General features: G+C 36.2%; 3 protein-coding genes across 3 annotated transcripts; all 3 read left to right on the top strand.

The window, feature by feature from the left end:
• Nucleotides 1-1,451: 1,451 nt before the first annotated feature.
• Nucleotides 1,452-7,828, top strand: LOC144419868 (organic cation transporter protein-like). The gene is made up of 11 exons (XM_078109982.1): nucleotides 1,452-1,534; nucleotides 1,971-2,091; nucleotides 2,274-2,377; nucleotides 2,909-3,063; nucleotides 3,408-3,576; nucleotides 3,790-3,940; nucleotides 4,011-4,105; nucleotides 4,217-4,431; nucleotides 4,619-4,798; nucleotides 4,924-5,065; nucleotides 6,140-7,828. Exons 3-11 carry the CDS (start codon nucleotides 2,340-2,342, stop codon nucleotides 6,255-6,257), a joined length of 1,263 nt encoding a protein of 420 aa, XP_077966108.1. The 5' UTR covers nucleotides 1,452-1,534; nucleotides 1,971-2,091; nucleotides 2,274-2,339; the 3' UTR covers nucleotides 6,258-7,828.
• Nucleotides 7,829-8,196: 368 nt separating this feature from the next.
• LOC144419999 (uncharacterized) lies at nucleotides 8,197-8,864 on the top strand. Its single transcript, XM_078110291.1, has 2 exons — nucleotides 8,197-8,412; nucleotides 8,636-8,864. Exons 1-2 carry the CDS (start codon nucleotides 8,225-8,227, stop codon nucleotides 8,862-8,864), a joined length of 417 nt encoding a protein of 138 aa, XP_077966417.1. The 5' UTR covers nucleotides 8,197-8,224.
• A 2,251-nt stretch (nucleotides 8,865-11,115) lies between these two features.
• On the top strand, nucleotides 11,116-16,195 carry LOC144419998 (uncharacterized). Its single transcript, XM_078110290.1, has 14 exons — nucleotides 11,116-11,268; nucleotides 11,441-11,544; nucleotides 11,777-11,874; nucleotides 12,024-12,147; nucleotides 12,337-12,421; nucleotides 12,642-12,754; nucleotides 12,939-13,026; nucleotides 13,302-13,407; nucleotides 13,487-14,138; nucleotides 14,317-14,359; nucleotides 14,435-14,693; nucleotides 15,145-15,281; nucleotides 15,504-15,667; nucleotides 15,962-16,195. Exons 1-14 carry the CDS (start codon nucleotides 11,262-11,264, stop codon nucleotides 16,100-16,102), a joined length of 2,121 nt encoding a protein of 706 aa, XP_077966416.1. The 5' UTR covers nucleotides 11,116-11,261; the 3' UTR covers nucleotides 16,103-16,195.
• The last annotated feature ends 1,429 nt before the right edge of the window (nucleotides 16,196-17,624 follow it).

Genomic DNA, 17,624 nt, shown 5'->3' with positions numbered 1-17,624 from the left:
TAATAAATTACCTGCTAACTAACAAAACAATCAGACCAATTTGACCATTAATGAAGATTTCTTTCAATTTAAAACGCAACTATGCCTACCAATGTGGGTAGTTTTCAGGATAGAATTTATCATTGGTTGGGGACAGATTGCAAGGTGCAGCATCGTACGATTACCATTTCTATGTCGGGATTAGTTAGCCAGTTATTTGTTTTAGAAGCATATACTTGATGGTGGGGGATGTCGTAATCGACCAGCGGTCGTGTGAACCACCCTCAGTGGGAGGAGAGCTGCAATCCACTCGCACATAACTATCCCCGCATGGGATTGGAAGCTGTGAAACTCCCAGTGGGATCAGAGATGCGGTGGCGAGCGTACTCTTAGATGGCGAATTCAATTGAATTCTGGTTATTTTTTGCATGAGCACTGGCGTTAAACTTTAGTTATCTATTCAACTTTTCACAATTACTAATAGATTACCTGCTAACTAGGAAAACAATACCTTATGGCAATTATTGATTAATACCTTACACGAGTCAAGTCTGCAAGTAGGCCTACGCCTAGGCCTACCAATAACAGTAGTTTGTCATCTGCTTTCCATTGAAATGAGGGAGCTTATGAATATTTAAAAATTCGATAACGGCACATGATGACTCACCATCAACGAAGTGCTGTCCGCAAACAGTTAAACACAAGTGAGATGGCTTCTGGACTTGACACCAAGCAGATCTGCCAATAGATGATATCCACATTGCGCGACGTTCCGGATCTTTTGAAAACAGGGGAATATAACTGAAGATCCATTTCGTTGTCTATAGTCTATACTATACGTGCAGCCAACGGAACAATACGAAATAACCATTTTCAACAGCCAAACAAAACGGAAACGTATAATCCGACTTGCAACTGACAGGAGCCAAATGGACGATTTTGTTTTATTGCCGTCCAGTAACAAAGTCACGTGACCCGTGCAAGTCCTCTATATTTGATCTGAACGAGTTGGTCCCAGCACAGACGTCAAGAATGGGGAATAAGTAGGCTTACCATATCTCTGAAGCCAAAAACCGGGACGGCGCGGATTGGACAAGTCAAACTTGGTTCGATTCTGGGGGTTAGTAATAGTTTAAACGTTTTCCTACCATTGTGGGTAGATTGCAGGCATCAAAATTAGCTGTAAATCTTACTACGAAATCCTCGGTTTGACAAATAAAAATAAACTCTCTCTTTCTATTGGCCTTCGCTTCAAATAATGGGAATTGTTCTCATTCTTAAACTCATTAGAAAACTTGCACTTTGTTTCCGGCATTTTGATGATTCAACGACATTACAGTTGCACTGTTTTACCTATTCTTGGCACTATTGTGGCTCGCGAACAATGCAAAAATAATTTTGTGGCCCTCGGAGCCGACATCCTTTATATTATTTTAACTACATTTGAAAAAATGCAAACATGTTTTCAGATAGAAAGGAATATCTCGAGATCAATCTTGTTACGTTACATTCCACATGAGGGACCGAATGGGAATGAATTTTCAAAATGCAAAAGGTATGTTTTTGATGATATATGCTATGTTTATTTCATTGTATTTGCGTTTCGATCTTAAATTCTGTTGGCTTTTGTGGCATCATAATTCAGTAGCTGCCTCAAACATGATATTATGCGAATATATATATATATAGGTTCCATTACATTTGAACCCACGTACATTTGAACCCATGACAATTGCACCTGTATGCTATTGCACCTATGGAATTTTTTTTGTTTCACGGATAGTTAAACCCATACTAACCCTAACCCATGGGTTTTAGCACCCGCATATAGATTGAACCCGTGGATATACGCATGGGTACAAATGTACATGGGTTCAAATGTACGGTCACCATATATATATATATATATATATATATACAACAATGTTCAATTCTAGAAGAGATTTTTTTTGGGATATCCGGTAAACGTAAAACGTCACAGTTAAATTTAGGTATGTCAATGTTTCAAACCACAACATCACACTTAACACCACCGGGAGCTATGCTAATGAATATTGCAAAGACGGATGGGTATACAATGCAAAAGATGGGGTAAAAACTGGGACAGAGGAGGTAAAGAGCAATCTATTAACCCTGCTAAAACGCTTAACTGCATTTAAAATTACATTTTCCTTCAAATCATCTGCTAAGAAATAATATTATATGAGTCGACGATAAAAGATTGTAAATGGTGTTTTTATATTTCCTAAATAGTCATCCTCTCAGCTCAACCAGGAGTCATGATTCGTTTTTAGTTTGACTTGGTCTGTAATGATGATTGGCAAAGAATTCTTCTGACGCTTGGATTTTCAGCAGGGCCAATGTTTAGTGGTCTGATTGCAGGGATGATAGTTGACAGGTTTGTTCAATTTGCATACCATAAAAAAAACTATGAAGTTGAATGCAAGATTTATTTTAAGCAACAAATGTCTCTCAAAACAAAAACATTTTTACTTTTCTAGAAATTTTAACATTACAGTAAAAACGCCGATTATAAAGTAGGCTACAGCGATTTGCTAAACACTGCACATCTCTTGAAATCCAACTTGATTACAAACAACTAACTAGGAAACAAAAGTAGAATGCTCAAAAACATTAGCACGATGGTCACGTGCATATAATAAAAAAGTGACACAATAAAATGTCATATGCCCATATTTTATAAAAAGTGTTCCCATGAATGGAAACACAGCAGTCAAAATTGACTCTTAAAAACTTTTAAAAAGTAATAATCTTCTAGCTGCTATTTTTCGCCTCTATAGACTCCATGGACATTCTCATCACTGGGAGAAACATTTGAACATTTAAAGATAAATCCCAAAGCCTTGTTGCACAAAACTACGCCAGTTATACGTACCATTAATCGAAAATAACTCTTACGAAATTCCAGGTTTGGACGGAAGAAGCCAACAATTATTTACGGTATGATTATATCGTCACTGATGATCGCTTATAGCTTTGCGCCAAACTTTGCATCTTGTGTCATATGGTTTACGTTATTAGGAGCAATCAACGCAGCAGCATTTTGTACAGCATTTTTATATGGTAAGACATAATCAAATGCTTGTAGGTATAAATTACTTATTATTATTGTTTTAGGGCTTTAGTTTAATGCAAACATACATTGCATCAAGAGTGTTACCAAATTAACTCTCTTTATGCCCAATTTGACAACTTGCATTTTTTTAAATATTGTACAAAAGATTAATTTCGTTGTTCGAAATTGTAGGTCATACACACCGCAAGACAAATAAACAGGGAAATAAAGCATCACGCTACACATTTTTCAAAACTCGAAACTCCGAAACTGAGTCACGAGGTCCCTGTTCTTTTCAGCAATGTAGCTGGTTTGCCTTGTCGGAATTTATCATATAAATTTAATTTATCAGTACAAGAATTGGTCAAAACTGACAAACGAGCTACAATCAGCTGTCTTATTTATTCTTTTGAATCTTTCTCGTACATGCTGGTCCCAGCAATCGCATATCTATGTCAAGATTGGCGATGGATTTTGAGAGTCGTTGGCTTGATTGGTATTCTGTACATTCCTTCTTGTTGGTAAGTCTTCAAATAATGTAAGTTGAAATAGCGAATTTAAGCTTGAGCCCGATGTTAAGAGGTTGAAAACAAAAAAATGATTTCACAATAGTATGTTTGAGAACAATCATAGCCATACTAGATTTGGAACCACGCGTACCAGCTTATTCGAACCATTTTATTCATCATGTTAAATATGTTTTTCTATATATAATTACTTATTTTGTTATGAAGGATTATTTTTGAATCTCCAAGATGGCTTGCAAGTAAGGGTCGCATTGCTGAAGCTACAAAAGTCATGAAATTCATCATGCGAAAAAATACGACAAATCAAAAGCTTTTGAGGCAAAATATATTTTTGATTTCGTCACCCGCAAAATCTAGTGTAGGTATTAGTTTTCAATTATTAAAGAGCACGTTAAAACTAGTGTTGACCAAATCTATTCACAATTCAGACTACAAAAAGTAAGGATTCAAAGGAGACTCATTTCATCATACTTTTAAGAAACCGAGTATTGCTGAAGCGATGCTTCATTATCAGTTGGATTATGTAAGACTTTCCACTTTAAAATTACATAGGATAAATAATGGTTGTCGTAGATTGGACAGCTTTGTCAGAAACGGAGATTTTTAGTTAACTCCTGATTTCCTATTGTTATAGCACCGCGACTTTGACATCTTATTATGGTTTTGGATTTAATACGTCAAACCTTGAAGGAAACAAATACTGGAACTGTTTTATTTCCGCCGCTGCAGAACTTCCTGGCTGGATTTTTGCTCCTTATTTTCTGCAAAAATTTGGTAGAAGATCTACGTTATCCGCAGCATATGCAATATCATGTTTATGCTCAATACTCTGCCCGGTGTTTGGCAACTGTGAGTTAAACTTACTGCATAATACCGTGGGCCTACTGTGTAATGATATGGTAAAAAGTATCAGATATGTAGCGAATATTGTTCTGGTTGATAAACTGTGGATTTTCATGAATAGCTTAGCGAAAGACTCGAAATGCTATTCCAAGGTTGTTTGAAATGAGCTTGATCATCTTACTTCCTATTGCAGATAACGCAGTAAGTATTGCGTTTGCAATGCTCGGAAAGGTTTTTATTTCATCTACTATGGCAATGATTTTTTTGTATCCAGCTGAGCTTTTTCCAACAAAACTCCGCAACACGGCACTTGGATTCTCTGCAACGCTTTCCCGTTTTGGTGGTTTGATGGCGCCGTTTATTGCTTTCACTGGTAAGCTTGACCCAGATTATTCACTCTTCATAGGATAAGATTACAGTTATATGAGTTGCCACAACTGGGCGCTGTATTAATATGTACCGAACCTAGCATATTGTGGTATTATTCGTAATTTACAGGTGAAAGTTCGAAGTTGGTTCCATTTCTGATTTTAAGCGGTATTGCTCTAGTCGCGTCAATTGTAACGCTCTTGTTGCCCGAAACAAAAGATCTACCCCTTCCCGAAACTCTGGAGGAGTCGCTTGCATTAGAAAAATATAGGTAACGTACTTCTCACACTTTTTGTGGCGCTCCCGTAGTATGTGAAGCAACATGGCGGACACCTGAACATAGTATGTGTACCAGGTTAGGGTTAGGCCATAATTTTAATCCAGTTTTCCTTAGTTTAGTTCTATTACGAGTTCGGGGACTATCCAAGTGACTCCCGTAGTATTTGTACCTGAAATTATGGCCTAACCCTACCTGGTACACATACTACGTTCCGGTGTCCGCCATCTTGGATCACATACTACGAGGGTACCCTTTTTGTTTAGTAATAATCTGTTTGACTGGTATGCTCAAAAACATGGTTATTTTCTTTTTACAGCGCATTTTGAAGTTGTCTAATATATATAATTACAATTGCGGTCCAATAAACCATAATTTTTTTTCCAAACAAAAGAACAATGCTCAAATATACGAACACGAATACCAACTGCAGTACCCATGAGACTTAGAATGAAATCCGTTATATGATCATTCGAAAGCTTCAAATCAAGTCTAACCGCCGCATTAACATTGGTAGTACTGGAGTTGAGAAGACAGCAAAGACTTTGTCGGAAAGATGTGAGGGAGATTTGAAGTGACGCCACGCGGCGGCGCAGTATTTGCAGTGATAACAAAATTTTGCATGAAATATCGAATTTTATAGGCGTCGGGAAAATATAAAAGTGATAGCCTTCTAGAGGAATAAACGATATTTAAGTGCTGTAAATTTGAAAACGATTGGTGCATTATTTTATGGAGACAACAAGTCAACAACAACAATTTAGCAAAACACACCATATTAACACTTCGGGCCCAATAATCAGGACACATTGTAAATCTAGAATGTGTTTCATTTACATACACGATAGCTTCTCACATATCCGTTGCTTCTTATTCAGAGCTATGTTTTATGATGTGCTATTAACACTTTGAGAAAATTGCCATCATTTCAAAATAAAATTTCGAGTACGCTATTAGTTCGACTCGTTTGTCAATGTCCAACATCAAAATTGTGATAACAAAGTTCCCTATATTTAACCATTGGTTTATAAGATTACAAAAATGTTGTATTAAAATTTTCTTTCACAGGTTACAAGTACCATCGTGTAAAAAGGCAAAGTTGGAAAAAAATACCAGAAAGACAGCGACAAGCACATTTACCTCGGATGCGGATGAAAATGATAAAATAAAAAACTGCATTTTATAATCGAAACATATTATCTTTAGTGATTTATTATGCTGACCCATATTGGTTACTTGGTAACAGGAAGAGTAAAAAACTAATTACATATACAGTATATAAAAACTTCCAAGGGACCTGGAGAATGTGCTCCCGAAGCACATTCCAATAAAATTGTGCGTAGTATATTGTTGTCCCTTTTTTTTGTTGGGCGAGCTAGAAACGTTCTCATCTCCACAATGCCTATTCTATACTTGTTTTCAAAGAATAATGCTTGGAAGAAATCAAACAATAGCACACCCCTGAAATTCCCTCTAGTCTCAGATGAGGCTGCAACTGAGTTGAAGATGATCAAATCTTTATGACGAAGACCAGCTCAATTGCGCTTTAATGGTAGGGACCAGATGTCACAAGAACCAAACTCGTATTTCATGGATGTAAAGTGCCCAGGTTGCTATAAGATTACGACGGTATTCAGTCACGCTCAAACAGTCGTGCTGTGCGTCGGATGTTCAACTGTTTTTATGCCAACCAACTGGTGGAAGGGCGTGGCTTACAGAAAGTTCGTGGTTAGTGACATTCACAAAAAACTATCATTCTAGCAGAGATGAATAAAGGTATATCTGATGTTCATGTGCTCTTGTTTATAATGTGGCTCTTCGCGGTAATGAAGTACGAAATGCGGCTCTTAGTCTCTGACTGGTTGGCCATTCCAGAAATACTTCATTGATGTGTGGCGTGTGCTCGTTGTTTTGATCACCACGTGCTCGTTGTTTTTATCACCATTGTGCTCGTTATTTTGATCTAGGTATGCGGAATTTTTGCTTGCTTTGGTATTAATCGCGAGGAAAGGTGACACCTCTCTGCCAGGAGACAGGCCATTTTCGAAGCAATCTAGGAGATCGAATTTTGTGGTCATTTGGTGTCGACCGTTTCGCAATTATGACACATCACACCATCAGGACGTTTCATCAAACTCTTGTGTAGTTGTGACAGCATAGGCAGCTTTCTTCTCCCTGTGTCATGTATTATGATTTTCATTGTGTTTACTGTGTGTGAGTTTGTTTCCCGTTAACAACCCCTAAATCCCCATTGGTTGCGAACCACCGCCGTGATTCTATACCTAAAAATAGCTGCCATGAGCATTGTTATATTCTTCGATTTTGCAAACATAGTCCAAGTATATGCCATGTATATATACAGTATATACAGTGGTTGGATTCAAATTTTTTGTCAGCCGGTTCCATCACAAAAGTCATATTTTTCAGCCGTTTCTGTTACAAAAAGTCATGTTTTTTCAGGGATGCTAACCGGTTCGCTGTACTCATAAAATTCCACGAGACGGTTCTATAGAACCGGTGCGAACCGGCTGAATCCCACCACTGAGTATATATATATTCACTTAATCAAATGCACGTGTATTGATGAGATGCTCATTGCTCAGGTCAACAGAAACAAAATGTCTAGGTTTCGACCACTTACTTGGAGTGTTCAATTAGAGAACAGGCATAAAAACAAGTTTCGCCTAATATTTAGCAGCATTGTCGCTCTGCTACATCTTGCCTTACGTTAGGTACTCTTGTGTCGCGAAAAATAGGTTTTTATACCGGAAAACTTTTCTGGCTTTTCAGTTGTATATCATGATATAACAAAATATATGTGCGAATGTAATTACAAAGTTTCGGAACACTCAAATTTTTACTTGATTTGATCAACATTTCATACCTTTGATTACATTTTGTCTTGATATCTATGTCTATATTTTCAACCTGAGTGCAAATTTTTAAAAGATACGGTAATCGTTATCAAGTACTATCTGAGTAGCAATCGAGAATTTCTTTTAATTTTACTAAATGAAAGGATTGATCAGCAATCCTTTCAATTGCTGATAAGATGTATAACACATTTCTTATCAGTTTTTTAATTTTCCCACGAAAGATATAATCGGTTATATAAACAAGATCCACAAAATTTATGTCACCACATATGTTACAATGGCGAGCGAAACGAATGAATTTACTGTATTACAAAACAAAAAACCGATTTCATTCAAGTTTGACTTGAAAACGATATGCCCAAAGTTATCATTTGATTGGGATGAAATTCGAAAGAGCACAACATCAAGTCTTTCTTCAGAAGATGAAGTTACGAAAAGAAAGATTTACGCTGATGTTTATCAAAGGTGAAATTTATAATTTATTTCTCAAATTTTTGAAGTTTCAATTTTACACTTAGTATACAACCCACTAGCTAATGATAAGACAATCCGTAGCATGACGGTAATATGCTCACCCAACAGGCAGCAATGAAATCAATAGATCTAACTACTTCACCACGATTTTGTCAGAGAAAAGTTTAATTCTAAACCGCCGAATACAACACATAATAGCATTTTGAAATTTCAGAATGACGGACCATGACTCCGAATCATCTGGCGACGAATATGCAAATTTTAATGAAGTCTATTATGGAAGTACATTGAATCAAGAAATGATCAAGCGTAGAATGCGCGGAAGCACAAACAGTACGGATTCAGAATCTTCAGTATTCCCTACTCCAAAGAAGAGAAAAGTAGAGAGTAATAAAAACATAAGCAACAAACTTCCCAATCAAGGTATTACTATTATTATTTGAACAAACATTACGTGTATTTAATTGCATTAGTCATACACTGGGTAATTACGTTCTGTCAATGTAGTTTATGAAAATATGGCAATTTAGAACGACGTTCAACATGCAAGAGAACATTTCTTTAGAGTTCGGGCGTTGTAAAGTCGCACTATCAGTCGTAAAACTGCTGTTGATTGTCGAAACCTTTTACGTTAACGTTTCTACAATGTGGATTGTTCGACCGCAAGTTTGTTGAAAGTAGTGTTGGGCGAATGTTATTTCAGATCTTGCCAATACCGTAGTCCGTAACTGTATAGTCCGTAACCGTAATTTCGCTGTAGATAGAAATAAGAAATAGGTTATGATAGAAAATGATGAAGAAAAATTTACAAAATGTTGAGACCTGATATTAGTCCGTAAATCACGATTAGTTATTTAGGCCAAACGCTTAGTCATTTGACATTGCGAGAAACAAAAGTACTTTCAATAAGATAAAGATGTGTCTGATGTAATTAATCAAGAGTCTAAGCGCGATAATTATCGGGTTGGATAGTATTGACATTCACCTGTTGATAGTTGTCGAAACTGCGAAAAATTAAGATTGTTGGCGATAATTACGGAAACTCCAACTGAAAAAATCAACGTGCGCCTCCGACTTATATGATTTCCCCAAAGCAAATAACACAAGAACAGGTGCGATTGATACGCATGCCAAAATGATTTATTTTCGGAAACGGCGTCATCGGAATGTCTTTATTCTGCTAGATCTCGCAGAGCCCATTAGTCCGTCCTAAGGATATGGAATGCAAGATGTCAGAGTAAACCAAAAATGTAAAACCGAAAAGTTGGCAATGTATGTCGCTGAATATCAATAACCCTGAAGCTCCTTCTTTACGGAATGATTACGTCACATAATTCGTTTCTTGGCTTTCGATTGAAAATTTCGCTATTGCGTACGACAAGGTGACCGTACATTTGAACCCACGTACATTTGAACCCATGCGTATATCCACGGGTTCAATCTATATGCGGGTGCTAAAACCCATGGGTTAGGGTTAGTATGGGTTTAACTATCCGTGAAACAAAAAAAAATCCATAGGTGCAATAGCATACAGGTGCAATTGTCATGGGTTCAAATGTACGTGGGTTCAAATGTAATGGAACCGTACGACAAGTCTTGTCACAATAGACCGTAAATACCGTAATCATTCGTTTTGTTGCTCGACATATAGTGTATTAATTATTGTTTTATTTATTATGACAGTCTGATTCTACGTAAGCAGACTTCTGCCAATCATCATTAGCGATTATTAAATAGTTATCCCGTTCATTAAGGATTTGACTTTTCGTGATAGTGAAACTTAACGTGTGCGCTAATCTGGCATTATAAAAGTAAAACTGCAAGTAATCAGCGTATGATAACACATAATTATACATAAAGGTAAAAAACTTGGCACACCTGCCTTGCTGGGAAGTTTTCATTTCACGGTATAATGACCGCCTTGCCACTCAGGCAACCCGTTGTGTTGGCTATTGTCTCTTGATATGAATAAACTGAGGCAGATGTTGCTTCTTTTTTTTCGCTGACGTGATTTGGGTCACAGACAGTTTTCACTGTCTGACATCTCTGAGTACTCTCAATTTCGACAGTTGAAGATTTCAACAGTATCTCATTCATTGAAATGTGGGTGCCGGCAGGTTAAACCTAGACCAGAGTTATTGAGTGCGAATCGAGAAAGTATTGAATATATATATATAATATTGTGGAATATTACGGCGGCTGCAGTGAAAATAATAAACTCGGATTTAGTTTGACAATGGGTTACCATGTAAATTTAAGTGAAAGTAAAATATTCGAGTATTATATGGCTTATTAGATGTGGATCCTGTTTGACCCGGCTTGATGTATCCGAACTTAAAACGGAAAGTCTGCCAGTGAATAGCAGAAAACAATTTCCGCCATGCATCGCCACAAAATTTCAGCACTAGAAAACCCAGCATGTCAGAAATCATCAAAAAATTTAGTTGGTTCAAAAAGATTCCAGCAGTGTAATCCGCTTTGAAATTTTGACGTCACTTGATTCATCTTCCTTCGCAAACAACGAAGTGTTTGCAGTTCTACTTTTCACGATTATTTAGACTGCTTAGTCAAGGAGAAACGTATCGCGAAGTAGAAAGGTGACATTTGATACCTAGGTCAGGCTTCCGTGCAAATAGTATTAGCAAACGAATCCAGGAGACAGATCAGCGAAAGATATATATGATTTAGCGTGCCAGAGACAAACCTTCACTTAATTCGTAATATTGTCGACGTATGTTTAAACATATGCGTTGTCATTGCAGTTTTATATTTAATTATTTCTTACTGATTTTATCTAAGCAATTTGTGAGGAGGAACGTTGTTGTTATTGGCGCCTAACAATGCGAGGTAAGTGATGATTTGTAGTATATTGAATAATGTTCAATTTTTAAGCGATGCCTAATTTTTTTTCCATGATTTGATGCTTTCGGAATTATGTATCGAAATCTATTTTGTCATGTTTTTTCTAACCGTCTAAAACAAAAATTCAATCATGGAATAATACCTGATATTTATCAAGGTCAAATCAAATTGGTGGCATGTGGAACGGCCAAGAAGTTGACTGTCACTCTGTTGGGAATTAGAAACATTTTGTCTTCAATAGGATCCAGCATTTACATAAAGGTAAGTCCAAACTTAATTACGTCCTTACCTGTACTAATCAAGTGACGTATGCTGGTATGTTCATTTGTATCGCGACAATAAGATATATTATGTAAATGGATAATTTGATAATATGAATGCTAGAATCAGGATCTGGACTTTGTTATTTTAAAATTGCTCAACAAAAATTTACTGGTAGATTTTCGTCGTAAATTTCAGGTAACATGTGAAAGTAATCGCATATTATTTTTAGATTTCCCTAATTTCGGAAAAGAGCGAAACACATGCTGAACATATCATGAAGGTGCACATGGCAGCAAAAGAAACCATTCTCCACGAGACGGTCTCTTTGTAAGTACTGATAATACCATTACGATTATAATTTGTCAAGTTTTGACATACACGGAATGGCCGAACCTTTTGCTGAAAAAAAAAGAATATCTTGATCTAATAGTTTAGGTTTTAAATTAAAAATTTACATGAAAAAATTAAAATTCTAGTAACTTGTCTCGGATGGCATTGAATAGAAGATTGCTGATTGAAGTCTGGTCACAGGCTATGACTCCGGTGAATTTTAAAGGATGCACAAGCTTTGGACTTCGGAAGTTTATGACGAATAATGAGGTAACTTGCATCATTTTTATTATTAACGTAATAATATTCAAAAATTGAACTGTTATTCTCGATTTTAAACGAACAACCACATATTCCAAATCGTTATTGTTTTGATCTCAAGCAACGGTAATACGTCGTTTCTGCTTAAAATGTCAGTGTCATGTCAGTCATTCCAATTAATTCAACATTATTTCACAGATAATTCAAGGTTCATATTACTTGCTCGGTGAGAACATAGGACGACGAAAACATCTTGCTGTGAAACCGAATCAAAGCCTCAGCAGTAAGATAATTATTATGCAAATATGATAACTTAGTGTATACAAAATGTTAATTTTATCGCATATTTTATGCAAATGATGTGTTGGTAAGTAGGTCGACGGAAAAGTCTTGCTTGGAACGCATGGATTCAAATTTGTTTGAAATCTCTCATTCACTCGGGACTCGTAATAATATAAGAATAAAATGAATAAATAAATGTACTTTCTCATTTCTGACATCAGGAGAAAACAAGGTAAAGACAATGAATTATAATCAGTTCCCAGCAGAGACATCACAAAATGACAAATCACAAGCTGGATTCACGCCGAGCAGAAAAATGATCGAACATAAGGAGGTTAGTTCGGAACAATTACTATTAATCTCAAAGCATGAAATTGGGAAACGTCGGACGCATCAAGCTTTCATCACTAATTATGCCCCAAACACTGTCAAACTCATGTACGATACATAGAACGGTTCTTCTGCCGATAGACAATATATATTATAACATTATTCAATAAAAATATTTCTATTTTTAGATCCAATTATCGACTAATGCCATTGTAAGAGATGTTCAATTTGGCGCACAAACACAATCGCCACCATGTGTTTCATCAGTCACAGAAGGTAAGGGGTTCTAACCGAGTCGAGTGAGTTTTATAATAAGTTGATGTCGCTTCCGAAAAATCCTAATGCACAAGCAACTAATTTTGTCACAAAACCATGAGACTTTTAAAGCTTAGTCAGATGTGTAAATTTTCGTACGATATCAATACAAAACATACCAGCTGATCTATTTTACTCAAAATGCTCCTTTTCTTATTAAAGCCTAAGAGAGTTGTTGCCTTGCGTTTCTTACTAGTTTACTTTGATTAAAATGTATATAAACCTTTTATTTTCAGGATCACAAGCTTATTCCGTCGGACTCCGTGAACGAGACGTAATATTGTCAATCAATGGGTCAATTGTTAATAACCGGACTAATTTTGAATTTCAAAATTTACTGAGGTAAGTGTTATTTTTAGGTTATTATTTATATATTTTTGCAATGAACAAAATTGCCAACTGGTATTTTGCCTCTATATAGATCTTGTTCCGGTGTTGTAGTGCTGAAAATTCAAAGAAGTCATCGAAACAACCGAGAATTGAACAATACACCAAAAGGCGGATATAAACGTAAACTTAATAGAAAAGGTGGTGTTCGACACAAAAAGCGTAAATTGAACGAACATCGACTAAGGACATCAGCGCAAAATAACTTGCAATTCATTACAACGAGAGAAAAACTACAAAAGTATAGATATATAGAAAATGATATAGACCAGCAAACGCCATTCAGACCACAACATGATATGAAGCACCAAATCAAACCAATACAATTTGAAGATGAAGATAATGATGATGTGTTTTTGACTGAAGAGCAGGAACAGACATTTCAAATTTGCAAGCCCCCGTTATATGCTGGTAACTCCATTCCCTGTCGTCCTAGCAACACTCCCGGTACACCGCTGTGTTTGGCGTCCGTTACATACGGTGCAAATTTGCAAAAGTCGGCGAGAATAGTCCGAAGACGAACATATCATGACGGGAAAAAACAACTCGCGCAATTGAGACAAATGGTTCCCGGATGTGAATCGCCGATTCTTCGACGATCTGCAAAAAGAAGCATTAACGGATATGAACGCACAAGCAGCAAAAGATATTTTAATAAGTCGGAGAGTTTTCGTATGCAAAAATCGGTATGTAGATTTTATAAACTAATTGTTCCGATATTCGATTTTTTTATTATTGAAGCGGCGTCACAGCACAATGCAAAGGCAATCTTATAAATATTCCGACGAATCTATACGTTTAAACAAACTGAACCAATAAATTAAAAAAATATAATATATAAACATTATAATTTCTTTGTTACAGGCTGGGAATGAGAAGTTCACCTTATATTATCCTGATTTCATTGGTAAGTAGATTCAAGCATGCGTTCACCTTGGGTCGATGTGAGGAAGTTTGCATTATTTAATTTTTTCATTTTCAGATTTTCCTCAAAAATTCGAACTTGGGGCACCGAGTGATATCGTGTCATCTGAAATAAATAGCTCGAGGTCGCAAAATTATGACAATGATCGCGTGGAAATCGTTAGTGTTACGTCATCAAGCGATGTTGATCCAAAACGAATAAGAAGTCGGTCATGTTCTTCCGAATCAGATTTGAAAACGAAAGAAGAACTACAAAACAACAAAAATATTTCGAGTAAAATTGATTGGATCGAAACAGAAAAGATTAAAAAGATATTGTAAGTAACAAAAGTCTTTTTTCTTACCTTATTTGACTCTTACCGTGACAAACATAAATATATCTTACTTTGAATCGAAATATTTGGATGTTTGTAGTACAGGGTTCCATAAGTCGGTTTGTTGAATTAGTAACCCTGTGCCCTGTATTGATCAAATGCAATAGCCTAGATAAGTTAAATGAAGCATACACACTTTTGCTAGGAACAGTACATGGGCATTTACTGAAGTGAAAAGATTCTTTGCTTTTCTTATAACTGACATATGAAATCATACACAAATCTTGTAGCTTCTGTGCTGCTGCTAGTTTATTTTTATGTTAATGATTGAAGTTGAAAATGAAAAAAAGTTTAACTTGTATAAGTGTAAACTATTTGTGTCACTTGTGCTGATACATTTCTTACCTCATATATTCTAATGTTTTTCAAATATATTTTTTCAACATTAATTTAGTCGTGTCAAGTCAAGAAAACATAAGAACGAGGAGAAGAAAGGCTACACAGCACTGGAAAGTAATATTATTAACGTATCGTCTTGTTCCTCCAATTCTTCGTCAGCGAATGGACTGCTAGCTATTTTGAAAGATAAAGGTTTGTAGAATATTCCCGTGAATCGATTTTAAATTAAACCTAGATTAATCCTGGTTATAATCAGATACGAATTAATGTAATATTCTGTTTTAAAACTGTTTTCACATAATCTACATTTTATCATTTGCCAGTATTCTTCGGCGGTTAGGTTTATTACCTTTCTCTCTCATTGTTTTGAAAATACATATATATATATTAATGTATATTTTTTATTTTTTGAAGGTAAATGTGCTTCCTTTCGCGCATTTCTTGCAATAGAGCACAGTGAGGAAAATCTTGATTTTTGGACTGAATGTGAAAGTTACAAAAATAAGAAGACAACAAAACAACGTAAACTTGCGTCTGCGATCTACAAAAAATATATCCACTCTGATGCAGAGTGTGAGGTATGATTTGACATTCAGTCTTTATCAGCACTATTTTTTTTTTGATTTTTGAGTGAACGGCCATATATATAGGCGAAACATCCATCATATCCTTGAAATTTTATCTACTGCTGCTGGAGCGAGTCATTCATTGGTCTTTGCCAGGGCTCAGGTCCCTCCATTTTCAATGAAAACATTGCCACCCATATGATTTGGTTGTTGGTTGGTTTGTTCTGATTCAGTCTAAAAAAAACCTTCCGGCTCCAAATTATTCAAATACGTCAATGCCTAATGGATAATCTTTTATATTTTCAGGTTAATATTACATCAAAAATACGTTCAATGATAACAGAAAAGCTGCAGAATCCAACCTCAGAAATGTTCCAGGAAGCTCAAGATCATATATTTCGGTTGATGGAATCTGATTCTTACAGACGATATATTTCACAAAATTAAATTTAAATGTTTAGATGTGTTTTTTTGCCAATTTCGTCATTTGTTCCTGCATATGTTCTTTCGTCTATTGATTGAATAAATAAACTAAAAACCAGAAAATGTAGGCTTGTGTTATAGGTTTGCAAATCTATACGTAGCGCCAGTCGGTGAAGCTTGGCTCTCAAGGGGTATGTGAATGAACTCACCCATATTTTCGTTTAGTTGCTTGTACAGAGCGTAGTACACAGAGAGAAGTTGTATATAGAAAACCTCAACATTTTTAGTGACTGTTTGTAGAGAGAGTTTAGGTGAATGAGTTTGAGTATTTGCTTATGCAACTCACGACAAATGTTAGAATGAACATGATTACGCCTTTCACAAATTGTACGTAGAACCCCTCTCAGTAGTTTAACAACATTCCCGTCGTTTTTATTAGTTGCTACACAGAATCTAATTCAAAGTCAATGTATAAAGAAATATCCTCATATCTGGGCAACTGTGGCAATTGGTTACCAATGGCGCCATAGCTCAGCTGTTGCAGGTTACGTCCTGGGCAGTGAATGTTAGTCAAACTCGTTTGTGCAAACCGTCTACAACAGACATATGACATGAGCAAACTACGGCCCGCGGGCCAAATCCGGCTCGTTGGGTAGTTCAGTCTGGCCCGCATGATGCTGCCACAACCAAACTAAAACCAAATTTTGATGTTGGGCTAAAAATAGCTCAAGGAATTTGTTGAGATTGGGATTATATTTCGTTTTGGCACGAGGCTCACTGTTTTCCACTTTTGCTTTTGTAACAGTGTAAATATTGTTTATAAAATGTAACTTTTTACGTCACACTTACATGGCCGCCAGTCTAAGTAGACAAATTTTTTGGCACCCGGTCCAAAAAGCGTGCCTGGTCTAGAATCTACCTACATAAATATTTATGCATTGTTGATCTTCACAATGTATTTTATATATATTGAAACAAATTTGCATACATATACAAGCTCCATTTGGTTAGTATTTGCTTTAAACGCTTATCGGCGATATGAAACACCAAGTAAAAATATTTTAAAGATGTATCTGAACGTAGTAGTATATAGAGGACTTGCACGGGTCACGTGACTTTGTTACTAGACGGCAATGAAACAAAAACGTCCATTTGGCTCCTGTCAGTTGCAAGTCGGATTATACGTTTCCGTTTTGTTTGGCTGTTGAAAATGGTTCCATTACATTTGAACCCACGTACATTTGAACCCACGACGATTGCACCTGCACACTATTGCACCTATGAAAATTTTTGTTGTTTTACGGATATTTGAACTCATACTAACCCTAACCCATGGGTTTAGCACCCGCATATAGATTGAACTCGCGAATATACACATGGGTTCAAATGTACGTAGGTTCAAATGTACGGTCACCGTTGAAAATGATTATTTCGTATTGTTCCGTTGGCTGTACGTATAGTATAGACAACGAAATGGATCTTCAGTTATATTCCACTAATTTTAAAAGATCCGGAACGTCGCGCAATGTGGATATCATCCATTGCC

The sequence above is a fragment of the Styela clava genome, chromosome 2 (genome assembly GCF_964204865.1).
Source record: "Styela clava chromosome 2, kaStyClav1.hap1.2, whole genome shotgun sequence".
Lineage (NCBI taxonomy): Eukaryota > Metazoa > Chordata > Ascidiacea > Stolidobranchia > Styelidae > Styela > Styela clava.
Note: the sequence above shows the minus strand (reverse complement) of the source record. Positions and strands in the feature narration are given on the sequence as shown.